Source organism: Lemur catta, chromosome 6, assembly GCF_020740605.2.
Source record: "Lemur catta isolate mLemCat1 chromosome 6, mLemCat1.pri, whole genome shotgun sequence".
NCBI classification, from domain to species: domain Eukaryota; kingdom Metazoa; phylum Chordata; class Mammalia; order Primates; family Lemuridae; genus Lemur; species Lemur catta.
In genome coordinates, this window is record NC_059133.1 from 6,693,764 (window position 1) to 6,706,468 (window position 12,705).

At 43.6% G+C, this 12,705-nt stretch overlaps 1 protein-coding gene across 1 annotated transcript in view; it reads right to left on the reverse strand.

Moving 5' to 3' along the window:
- Nucleotides 1–12,264, reverse strand: part of MEI1 (meiotic double-stranded break formation protein 1) — a 58,956-nt gene extending 46,692 nt beyond the window's left edge. Inside the window, exons 1-8 of the mRNA XM_045554796.1 lie at nt 12,063–12,264; nt 8,730–8,853; nt 7,834–7,884; nt 7,211–7,284; nt 5,742–5,847; nt 5,026–5,229; nt 3,023–3,153; nt 17–131 (exon numbers count right to left, since the gene is read on the reverse strand). Of these exons, the coding sequence (XP_045410752.1) occupies nt 17–131; nt 3,023–3,153; nt 5,026–5,229; nt 5,742–5,847; nt 7,211–7,284; nt 7,834–7,884; nt 8,730–8,853; nt 12,063–12,230 (973 nt within the window). The 5' untranslated portion in view covers nt 12,231–12,264. The remainder of the gene's footprint in view (nt 1–16; nt 132–3,022; nt 3,154–5,025; nt 5,230–5,741; nt 5,848–7,210; nt 7,285–7,833; nt 7,885–8,729; nt 8,854–12,062) is intronic.
- Nucleotides 12,265–12,705: the final 441 nt, after the last annotated feature.

The following is a 12,705-nucleotide window of genomic DNA, read 5'->3' on the forward strand; positions in this document are numbered from 1 at the left end:
AGAAGGGCTTCCCTACCTGGGATATCAGCATGGATGAAGGCCGGGGCATGCTTCCCTGGGGAGTGGACCAGCACTGCAGCTATACAGTGGGCACTGGCCACCTGCAGGGTCTCATCTCTAGAGAGGAGAAGCTGGAGAAACAAGCAGCAGAAAGTATCCCAGTCACACTACCGGCAGGACCAGAAGAACTGGCCTGAGTGCCTCAGGGAAGGAGCCTAATTCCTCTCTGAACCCTCCTGCACCACAAGGCACCAGCCACAAGGATATGGAAAGGCATCTCTGTAAACAATGCAGAAATATTAATATAATGAAAGAACACAATGTAAAATCCACAAGCGGCATCAAAGAGCACTAAAACTGTCAACAAGAAGTGCTCAGGTCTTCATTGACAAAAGTACTTTCATAGCCCTCATTTGTTTTGCTATACGCTGAGCCCCGTGAGTCCTCCTAGTCAATCATTGAACCTGGGGGGTGGGTGGTCTGGGGGACCTTCAGCAAGGTTAAGTTACTTACTCTAGGCTACATAGCTGTTAAGTGGCAAAGCTAAGGCAGTAACCCAGGTCAGTCAAGTCCAAATCTAGGAGTCTTCCAACAACTGACATGCTTCCCTCACCAATATTTTAGATTGGGTTACTCTTCTACTTAAAACATCTCAATGAATTTCCATTGTACTCTGAATAATATTCAAACTCCTACTAGACACCCTAGCCATTAGGAGTGCCTATAACACTTTCAGAAATCAAGAAAAGAGTTAACTGCAACCACAGTTAACTCTGTGTAACCACAGATTTTAAGTGTAGTAGAAACTGATCTTTTAGGGGAAAATGCCCAACAGAACATGCATCACCAGAAAAAGGAAAGTGTACCCAGTTTTAGAGCTTGAAAAGGACCAAGTCACACTCACGTCTGGGAAAGATGCATCTAAAGACTGCAAATTTAAACTGCTGTCTGGACTTACAAATGGACACATAAACAGCCTTTCTGATAGTATGTAAGGGAGTTTAGACATTAATCTCTATCATGTTCTCTTTTATAAAAGAAATGATATATTGTTTTTTATCTTAAATCACCATTGATGTAAGACAAACCATCATTTTATGTACCACAAAGAAAGAAAAGTGCTACCAATCAAACTATGATGCATCATTGATGATAAAATGTCTCCCACTTTCAGAGCTGTTAAAATGTGAAAAAAATATATATCTTAGAATCAAAGAATTATGATATTTATCCATTAAGGTAACCAAAAATTCTTCATTTAAAAATGCATATTCCTTATCATGAAAAAACACTCCAACCCTATTTTTCCATCATAAACAAAATTAACTATCTATCTTTTAAAAATCCTAATTACGTACCACGACCTACCAGGGCTTGCATGACTTGCCCCTGCTTAATTTCTAGCCTTATCTTGGGCCACTTTCCCTCACCTCCCACCCTCCATCCCATCTCACTGGCCTCCATCTTTTTCTAGAACTTATCGAGCCCTTCCCTTCCTCCAGCCTTTATTTGCTATTCCTTCTGCCTTAAATGCTTTTCTGTCCACTCTTCACATCGTTTCATACTAATTCTTCAAGTGTCAGTTTGAATGTCAGCCCTTCAGAGATGCCCTGCCCAACCACTTCACCTGTAAGTGGCTTTCTCTGCTAATATCTCATCTCCTCTTTATTTCCTTCACAGCACTTATCACAATCTACAATTACTTTGCTTGTTCATTTGTTTATTATCTGCCTTCCCCACTAGACTGTAAGCTGTGTAAGGGCAAGAAATTTGTCTTTTCACATGCAATGATATTCCCAGGGCCTAACAGTGACTGACACATCACATTAGTGCTCAGTGGGTATTTGAGCAAATGAATGAATCAACATTGCAACAGTAGGAACATGTACATTGACAACACATTCCCAGGGATCTGAATTTTGGGAGAACAGGTTGATAATCAGCCAAAAGCAGGAAAGAATAGCATTAGACTCTGGCAATTTCAAAAATGTCTGAATGGAGGACATACGCCAATATTGTCTTTATTTTAAATTTTTATATTTTACTCATCATTAATTTTTTGCATTAATTTTAATTTTTTTTTTCTGAGATAGAGTCTTGCTCTGTCACCCTGGGTAGAGTGCAGAGGCGTCATCATAGCTCACTGCAATCTCAAACTCCTGGGCTCCAAAGATCCTCCTGCCTCAGCCTCCCAAATAGCTGGGACTACAGGTGCATGCCATGATGCCCGGATAATTTTTCTATGTTTAGAGTAGGCTCAGAGATACGACCTAGCATGTGCAAGACCAGGGAGAAGTTGCAAATGGCTGGAGCACTGGGTTATGGGGTAGAAGAGACAGGAAATTGAGGCTGAAGGGATGAGCAGGGTCCAGATAAAGAGGGTTTTGAGTATCAAGCTGAGAAATTTATCCCTAAAACAACTGAGGTGGCTTTGTTTCTGTTGCTGGATGTATTCTCCATTTTCAGGAAGCCCAGTTGTGAAGGGGAAAACGCAGAGACAAGAATTTACAACTGAGGCCAGTCATGGTGGCTCACGCCTGTAATCCTAGCACTCTGGGAGGCCGAGGCGGGAGGACCATTGAGGACAGGAGTTTGAGACCAGCCTGAGCAAGAGTAAGACCCCGTCTCTACTAAAAATAAAAAGAAATTAGCCAGACAACTAAAAATAGAAAAAAAATTAGCCGGGCATGGGTGCATGCCTGTAGTCCCAGCTACCTGGGAGGCTTAGGCAGGAGGATTGCTCCAGCCCTGGAGTTTGAGGTTGCTGTGAGCTAGGCTGATGCCACTGTACTCTAGCCCAAGCAACAGAGCAAGACTCTGTCTCAAAAAATTAAATAAATAATTTACAACTGAAAAGAAACCTACATTGAGTCTTCTAACAGCATATTTTGTTTTGGCCAGTATGAAAACAGTTTTGGAGATCCTAGGTAGAAGGAGTGGTGGATGAAGACAGGGCCCAGGAAGCACTTGAGTTCCCTTGTTATTGAACCTTGAGACCAGGAATCACAAGACAACTAACTACCTTTTTGAGCACCAAAGGCAGTGAGGTCTCTCCTGGTGGTCCTGCAGTACTCTCAGCACTTTCTGCCAGTGCAGACTTGTTCATGATCACGGACACAAAGAGATCATACTTCAGCAGCTGCCTCAGCAAACCTAGGAAACAAAGGGATTAGGAAGTAAGAGGAGAGGAACACAGGCACCCAAGATAGCTCCTCAGACATCTCCAGAGAAACCTCTTCATGTCTCCATAGAGATGAAGAATGGTTAGAATCCTTAAGCACCAATTTGCTTTCTGCAGCCCAGCTCTCTTCCACAAGGATCTAGTGAGAACCTACTATAGTGCTAGGCCTAAGGGTCTAGGGATTCAATAGTAAGCTAGGCAAACACAGCCCTGATTACCACACTGGACTATAAGTTTCATGAGGGCAGGAATAATGTCATTTGCACCATATCATCCATCACCTGGCACAGTTCCTGACACATAGCAGGGATTCAATAAAGATATGTAACAGAATATAAGATCTACAGCACTTGAAGAGTCCAAAGGATGTGACCACACACCTGGCTGGAGGAAAGACGGGGAAGGAAAGGCTCCGGAGAAGAGGCCATTTAAAATGGGAATTCCCAGTACCATCAGCTGGGATTTCCCTCTGCTGCGCCCTGTTCCAAGTTACCACAGACACAGGCTGCTTCATGGCTTGTGGTTTGGTCCATGCTTCTGCTTTCCTCCTTTCCCTCTCTCCAATCCCTACTCACACTTCAGGACTCAGTCCAGGCATCCTTTCCTTCTGGAAGCCTCTCCTATCTCCTGCTCCCACCCTCTGCTGTGCACCTGCGTGACAGCACTCACTGCACTGCACTCTAATTGTCCATGTCTGTCTTCCACACTGGCCTGTGAGCCCCCCAGGCTAGAGCTTGAGTCTGATCATTTCTGTGACCCCAGAGCCCAGCACAGGGCCTAGTACAGAAGGAAGGTTGATTATGTGTGGCTGGATCGTTCAAAACAGAGCTCTTGGCCCAAACTGTGAAAAGACGCTGATGTCACCCATAGTCTATGCTTTCCTCCATAGCTTCTGCTCCATAACAGGCCCTCACCTGGTCACCAATCATAGTGCCCATCTGTTCTGTCCAAAATATGAAAGCTCCCTGCTCAGAAGCACTTGATAGACCTTATGTATTTATGTAAGGAAATAGCAGGAGAAGAGGCTAAAAGAGTATACTGAGGCTCCTAAAGGGCCTCAAGCAGAGAAACCCAGTACCATGGTTTGAATGTGTCCTCCTCCAAAGTTCATGTGTTGGAAATTTGGTCCCTGATGTAGCAGTGGTGAGAGGTGGGGCCTGTGGGAGGTGTTTTGATTGTGGGTTTGGGTGTTTGGGTTTGGGCTCTCATGAATGAATTAATGCTGTTATCACTGGAGTGGGATTTTTATCATGGGAGTGGGTTCCTCATAAAAGGACAAGTTTGGCTTCCTCTCACTCTTTCTCTTGCCCTCTCTGCCCCATGACACAGCAAGGAGGCTTTTGCAAGATGATGGCCCCTTGATCTTGGACTTCCTAGCCTCTACAACCATGAACCAATAAATTTCTGCTCCTTATAAATTACCCAGTCTATGGTACTCTGTTACAGCAACACAAAATAGATAAAGACACCTGGACTTTACCCTGGAGGACAGAAGAAGCCAAGAAGATTTTCTGATTAGGAAAGTGACAGGATATGAGCTCTACAGCATGAAGATTAACTTAGCAGCAAGTACAGGATGCACCAGGGCAGGGAGTAAAGACTGGAGACAGAAAAATTGCTGTGCCAATTTCCTTCCTTTTTTCTTTCCAAAGGCAATGTTCTTAAGATGCCACACCAAGTCTAGACATCTTTCACACAGTCTGTGCATCTCTTCTCCCAAAATCATGGCTTCTACCCTTTGCAAACCAGAATATTTCCCCACTACTAAAGAGGCCAATATATCTAGTCTTCTAGAAAAGCCTCAAAAACTTACTCTCCCTTTTCTCTTGAGCCCCATGTCTTACCCAAGCAGTTGATCTGTAGCTCCTTTGTCTGGGCACCATCCAGAGTGGAAAGGAAGAGGGAACAAAGCTTCTCTCGGAAATGTCCTGAAAGAATCTCAGCTGCTTTTGGTGAGGAGTATAGCTTCCCATAAAGGTAACAGACAGAAGCTTGCACTCCCTCGTTGGGGTATACTAACCCTCTCAACAGATGTTCCATCAGGTTGCCTGTCCAGAAAACAACCAAGGAGCCAAGGGAAGTCTCACAATGTCAACTGCTATATGAAACTCCAAACTATTATCCCCAATGGGGTAGTAATGGTAATTCTCTGTAATCCCCTGCAATAAATGTTTTCTGGATGCTTAATCAAAAGAGAAAGCCAAGCTTAGAGAAGTTAAGTGATTTACCCTTGGATAAATCCTCTGTGAGATATTTATTTGCCTTTCCTGGATAGTAAAAAGTACTTCTATATTCCAAAATTAATTCCTCCTTCCATCCAAAAGGAAGGTTCACAGTAGATGTTTACTTAATTTGTTTTAAAGAATGAATGGAAATAGCCCAAGACTAGCGTCAAGAAACTGACCTTTTTCAAATTGACCTACACAGAGCACATTTTGCAGATGAGGAAACTGAAGGCTAGAACAAGAAAATAATGACTTCCCAGTGAATGAGCCACCCAGTGGCAGTGTGATCAAAACAGGTAAAAGGGTAGTGGCAGCTCTTCCCACAGGTTACTCACCATGCTCCATTACAAGTTCATCTGCCAAAGCAGGGATGGCGTCCACCAACTTGCCAAGAAGGGTCAGGGTGGCCAAGCTGCCTCGCATAGAGGGCATGTTACACAGCTACAGAAAGTGAACATATTTCACTCCATCAGTTGGGATCAGGATAGATCTCCCACCAAAATTGATCTTGCCAACACCAACCCATATTGTTCATATATCTCACCACAATAAGCAATCAGCTTCTTTAGCGAAGTGTCCAACTCCCCCATTTTACTGGGAACTCCCGGGAGAAAAGGACTGAGTCAAATTCCTCTCAGAGTCCTCAGTAACTAGCTCAGTATATATTTGTTAAACTGAATTAAAATTAGCATATTTTGTGTCCTATAGAACCAGAAACTAGAGGGTGAAAATTGGAAATGTCATAAAAACAGAATGCTGACTCAATGCAAAAAACTCTATTATTATCATCATTATTACAGCTGTGTGCCAGGCACTATGCTGGATGCTTTACAGGGAGAGGTCAGTAGTACATATTTCACCTTTTCTACTGACTAGCTGTACCACTTTGGGCAAGGCTCTTAACTCCTCTGGTGGGAAATAATAATTGTACCAGCCTTACAGGGCTGTTGATAAGACTGAATGAGATATTGTCTATAAAGCACCTAACACAATAGTACCTAGCATATAGAAAGTGCTCAATAAATGTTAAGTGGCATCATCATAATGATAAGCATTGACATATATAATTATAAATTCAATCTGATTTATTAATCACATGCAAAATAATGATGATATAATTTAAACATAATTTATAATTAAACATTGCTTTTGATGGCATTAAGATTTGTCTTTCTTCTGTAAAATAAATAAAAAGTGATTCTGATATTATTCCTCAATCTTAAACACAATACAGAAGCTACTGTTTGATATTTTTATACATTGAAGATAGCAGGTTAAACAAACCCAATCAATGTTTACCTCACTGCTGGTAAGAGCAAATGCCTGCCTATGAAAGACTTAGTGGAAAAAATGAAAAGAAAAAAAGCAGGATAAAAACAGAATAATGAAAAAAAAAAGAGCAAATGCCTTCAGTGCAAAGTAATGTATACAATTCAAAATTAAATGAAATCACCAAAGCAAGACATAGTGAACATATTTCCTTGACAAATTCCTCACAGAAAACTGTATTGTATTTAGAAAGTCACAGAGAATGGACCATGGGACGATTATATCAGAAAGATGGGACTTCAGCATGTGGACGTAGCATCTAGGAGATTGAACGGGGAAGGAAGGAAGCTGCAAAGAGCACTGGAGCAGGATCAGTAGACCCAGGCCCTAGCTCTGGCTCTGCCACCAACTCAGTGGCCTCAGGCAAGTTTCGTTTCCTCTCTGGATTCAATCTCCCCATCTACTCAGAGCTACTGGCTCAGCTCTGACATCTGAGGATTCTGAGGGATCTCAAGAATCCACAGGCATTACTTACCTCTTTGTAGCACTCATCCAGAAGGCAATGGATGGTCCGCTCTAGCTTCAGCTGCGTGGTGAGGTGGACAAGAACTGAGCAGATGAAATAGCATTACATAGTGGGTGAATCGTTTGAGCTCAGGAGCTCGAGACCAGCCTGGATCCTAACTGGTACAGTTCTCATTCTCGTTCTGTCTGCAAGAATCCTCCCATCCCAGTGCTCTTGCTTTCTTTCTCTACAAGCCCTTTGTGAGTAAACCTATGCACTTCAACAGCTTTAACCACCACTTGTGTGCACACAACTTTCAATGAACCAATATGAAATGTAATAAAAAGCAGAGTTTTATATATGCCTTTGTAATAGCACTCATTAATTTTATTTACTAGTCAGTCAGTCTCTTCTCCAGATTATAAATTCTTAGAGGGCAGGGACTATGTCTTATCCATCTATGTGTTCCTGTACAGTATCTAGCACAGAATAGATGCCCAAGAAAGAAATGTAGAATTAATTATTGACAACTAATTGAGTTCTGATTATCTGTCTCTAAATGGACAATTTCACCAAGGCCTCAAGTAACCAGAGCTGTAATTCCAGATAATACTCCCAGCTCCAAATGCTAGATACATATGGTTTCACTTTACCTTCAATACAAAGGTCTGTTACACTCCCATCTTCCACACTGCATGACAGTTCTTGGAGCAAGAAAGGTAAGAAAGGGGTGGTTAAGTTTTTCTTCTAAGAGAAATAGACACACAAAGGCACAGTGGGGATTCTAAGACAAATAGCAGCTTTAAGCAGTATCTCAGCTAAATTCTACCCTCAGCATCAAACACCTAGACTTTCAATGACCCACCCTGGCTTTAAAAAGGTAAGGATTGTCAATGTGATACAGCAGAAAAACCACGTGCTCTGGAGTCTGTGATAGACCTGGGGTGCAATTCTGGCTCTGCCATTTGTTAGCTATGACCTCCCTGAGCCTTGGCAATCATCCTATCTCCCATAAAGGACTATTTTAGCAGTTAAAAGCCTAAGAAGTCTCTGGCACAGAAAAGCACCCACTACAAGTTAGCTGCCCTCCTCCCAAAAATGGCTCCTTCCATTAGGAATTATAGTCAAATTAAAAGGGACCTCAGATAAAACTTAATCTATTACACTTCACACATGAAGAAACTAAGGCCCAGGAGAGGGAAAGTAACTTGATCAGGGTAACACCCAAGTCAGCAGCCTCCATTCTGGACCTTCTAATCCTGTGCAAAGACCATATAGACCTGACTCTTGAAGGATCGTGCTTTCCCATATTCATCTTCACAACTTTACTAACCTTTTAGCTCTAGGAAAGCTAGTTACCATAAAATGGATCACGTGTCTTACAAAAGGAGCCATTTCTACATCATCATGACAAAATAATTTGCTAATAAATTAAACTGTTACAATAAAAAAGTCTAAATCATCTTTCTAAGACCATTTCTCCAAGACCCCAAAAGCAAATATACATCCTATACATGCAAAACTCATATCGTTTCCCTTTTAATCTCACCAAAAAGCATGTTTATGAAGTGGTTGCAGACTCTCTGGTCCTGAGCCACCAGCTGTGTGACCAGGGAGGTATGCCCCACAAGGGCATCTCGGAAGCAGGACAACACGTGCTTCTTGCGTACTACCTGGAAACAAATGAAGAAAAATATTCAGTAGCAACCAAGTCTTAACCATTCTGAACCCAAACAATTATAACTTCAAAATACAATTACATGATGGTACTAGAAAGATCATTTCAACTATGGTGAGATCAAGTATGGAAAAGGGCATCATTTACACAAGGGAATCCATGTGTTCATACAGAGGATTATACATAAGCTAAGGTTCCTAATGCCCTGTACCTATATAGCACTGTACTGTTCACAAATCACTTGTGTCCACCAGCTCACTTAAGCCCAACAAGTTGGTGAAGCAAGCAAAAATAGATATTATTATCACCATTTTGGAGATGAGACAACTGAGGCTCGGAGACTTTTCCAATGATTCAAATCTAAGTCTCCAGGCCGGGCGCGGTGGCTCACGCCTGTAATCCTAGCTCTGGGAGGCCGAGGCGGGTGGATCGCTCGAGGTCAGGAGTTCGAGACCAGCCTGAGCAAGAGTGAGACCCTGTCTCTACTAAAAATAGAAAGAAATTATCTGGCCAACTAAAAATATATATACAAAAAAAATTAGCCGGGCATGGTGGCTCATGCCTGTAGTCCCAGCTACTCGGGAGGCTGAGGCAGTAGGATCGCTTAAGCCCAGGAGTCTGAGGTTGCTGTGAGCTAGGCTGATGCCACGGCACTCACTCTAGCCCGGGCAACAAAGTGAGACTCTGTCTCAAAAAAAAAAAAAAAAAAGAACAAATCTAAGTCTCCAACCACATCTTGTCTAAGGTCCATGCTCTTTCCACTTCAATAGTCTGGGGAAGTGATACTGGGGTTTCGTAATGACAGAGGTAAGTAGAGAAAACACATTCTTCTATTCAATGTAGGCACAAATTCTCACACTTCCCTATACAGAGAACTGGGTAGTAGCTGTGCAAAGTGCCCAGGACAGTGGGAAAATTAGGTCAAAAAAGGGTGAGCACTGAGGATAGGACTGGAACATGGGTACAACTGACTACATCACCTCTTCAATTGGTAAGAGCTAAGGTTAAAAAAAGTGTGTTCAATAAAAGGCAAAATTGCCTCTTACTGCCTCTAACCTGTGGTATTGTAAGTCTTGTTTTTCCTTTGCTGATTCATCCTACATAACACATTAAGTTAACGATCTAAATAAGCTAGTCAAAAAATCTCAATAACTCCCCTTCAATTGACAGCTTAGGTTCAAACTCCTTACCTTGGATTCATACTCTTCAAGGAAGTGACCTCAACCTGTCTCTCCAATTTCATCTCCTTCAATTTCCCCTCACTCTGATTATCCTCCAAACTCATCCCCCTAATACCTACCTCCTGGGATAAGCCTCCCATCTCCTCTAGTCCAAATCTCATCCATCTTCTTAAACATAATTCAAATGCTTCCTCCTCTAAGAAACTTTTCCTAATTTCCCTCCTTACCCTGCATAGCACTTGACCACAAACATGTCCATTCTTCTAAATTCCCAGTAATGTGCTCCCTTGTTTTCTCCTGTAATACACTGTCTTATTCATCTCTGATTCATTGTCCAAGCACAGCAGCCCCAGAACTTCTGGCCTCAGTGAAATCTCAGAGGTTATTAGCTAGTTCAGTGGTACTCAGAGTGTGGTCTGGGGGCCTTTGGGGTTGCCCAAAACCTTTTCTGGAGGTGCACAAGATCAAAATTATTTTCATATATTAAAATGTTCTTGGCCTTTTACAGTCTTATTCTTTCACACGTGTACAGTGGAGTTTTTTCAAAGACTACATGGCATATGATATTGCAACAGATTGAATGCAGAAATACAGCTGCCTTCTTTTAAGCCAGACATTAAAGCAACTTACAAAAATGTATAACAAAGCCATTCCTTTCACTGTCTTTTTTGTTTTGGGAAAATATAGTTATTTTTAAAATTACTTATGTGCTACAGAACTGTACATTTAAAAAGAGCTAAAATGGTAAATTGTATGCTGTGTATATTTTACACAATAAAAAACTTCTTATATTAATATGTAATGGTTTACTATTATTTTAAATGAATTAATAAATCTTTAAATTTTGTTTTTACCTCTAATACAGTATATATCAGTGGATATAACCCACATAAACAACCTTTGGGGGTTAACTTTTTTTTTTTCTTTGAGACAGGGTCTTGCTCTGTTGCCTGGGCTAGAGTGAGGTGGTCATCACAGCTCACAGCAACCTCAAACTCCTGGGCTCAAGCGATCCTCCTGGCTCAGCCTCCCGAGTAGGTGGGACTACAGACGTGTGCCATAATAGTCTGCTAAGTTTTCTATTTTTTGTAGAGACAGAGTCTGCTATGTTGCTCAGCCTGGTCTCAAACTCCTGACCTCAAGCGATCTTCCCGCCTTGGCCTCCCAAAGTGCTAGGATTACAAGCGTGAGCCACCCTGCCTGGCCTGGAGTTAACAATTTTTAAAAGTGTAAAGGCATCCCGAGATCAAAAAATTTGAGAACTGCTGACCTAGCCCGTGCCCCGCCAAGATATGCATTTCCCTCACATGAATTTGAGAGACAATTGATTTCCCAAACTCTATACTTGGATGCCTCCCTCCATGGACAAAAAACTCACTGCAAAGGTGGGTAGGCATTGGGGGAACAGGCAGCTCTGCCTACTAGAAAGGTCTTCCCATTCACCCTGGTTCTGTGTGGCTGCAACCGCCACCTGTCATTCCTGCCATCACAGACAGTAGGCAGCCCCACGACCACATTTACATCCCCAGACAGCTGAAGGGGATGAGAAATGCCCACCGCGCGTGTGCCAGCCCACCGCGTGAGTGGGGACTAAAATGGGAGGGTGCTTGAGCTAAGGCTGAATCCTGGAGACAGCAAAAGGCAGGGCGGGTAGAGGGAAGGGGACAAGACGGGAAGGCGCGCAGGTGAGACTTGGTGAGATCCAGGTTTAGCGTGGACAGGGAGAGGCCCACTGGAGGCGCAGAGCCAGGAGGCAAGGCCGATTTGGGAAGGGGCTACCTGGGCTCAGAGCGGGGAGGCTTGCAGGAAGGACTGGGGCTGAGGTGGGACATCAAAGGCCACCTTGGCCGGGTGAAGGGGCAGGGCCGATGGAGGGAGGAAATTAAATAAGGTGGTGGGCCCGGTTTAGCTTCGGGGAAGGTGGTGCGTCGGGTTCACGGGAGCTGGTCTGGCGCGGGCCCAGCCCGGTTTGGTGAGGGAAATACCCGAGCCCAGGCCTTCAGGGTAAGGGTTCCGCCCGCACCGACACGCCGGGCCCCGGCAGCAGCTCCAGCGCGCAGGCCAGGCAGAGGCGTGGGGACACCTGCAGCAGCCAGCGCGGATCGTGCCGGTAATGAGCCCTCTCCAAGAGCAGCACCGCCTCTTCGCGCCTCCCGGGCCGGGGAGGGTCCGCTGCGGGTCTCACAGCCATCTTCTCGCTCGTGCTCGGCTGAGGCGACCTCGTTTCCCGCGCAGCTTGTGCGCAAGCGCACTTGGAGAGAAACGCGCGCCTGAGTGCAGTGCGCCCGCGCGGGCCGAGTGCTTGGCAATCTTTGGTGAGTGGCGACCCCTGAGGCCAGCGGTGGGCGCGAGGACTCTGGAGCATGTCGTACTTAAACCTAAAGCGGTTTGTTCTTAGAGCCCGCAGTAATTAGTCTTCACCACCCGGAAACCTGGTAAGCATTTATAAAGTAGCTGTCATTAGCCTTGGAAAAGGAAGGAAAGGAAGCAATCTATTTCTACTATTTTTTACAAAGTAAAATAAATGATCTCAGGAATTTTTTATCTAAAAGCAATCAGAATTATTTTATTTATTTATTTTATGATTATTTTTCTTTAGAGACGGGGTCTTGCTCTGTCGCTCAGACTGGAATGCGGTGGCAGAATCACAGCTTACTGCAGCCTCT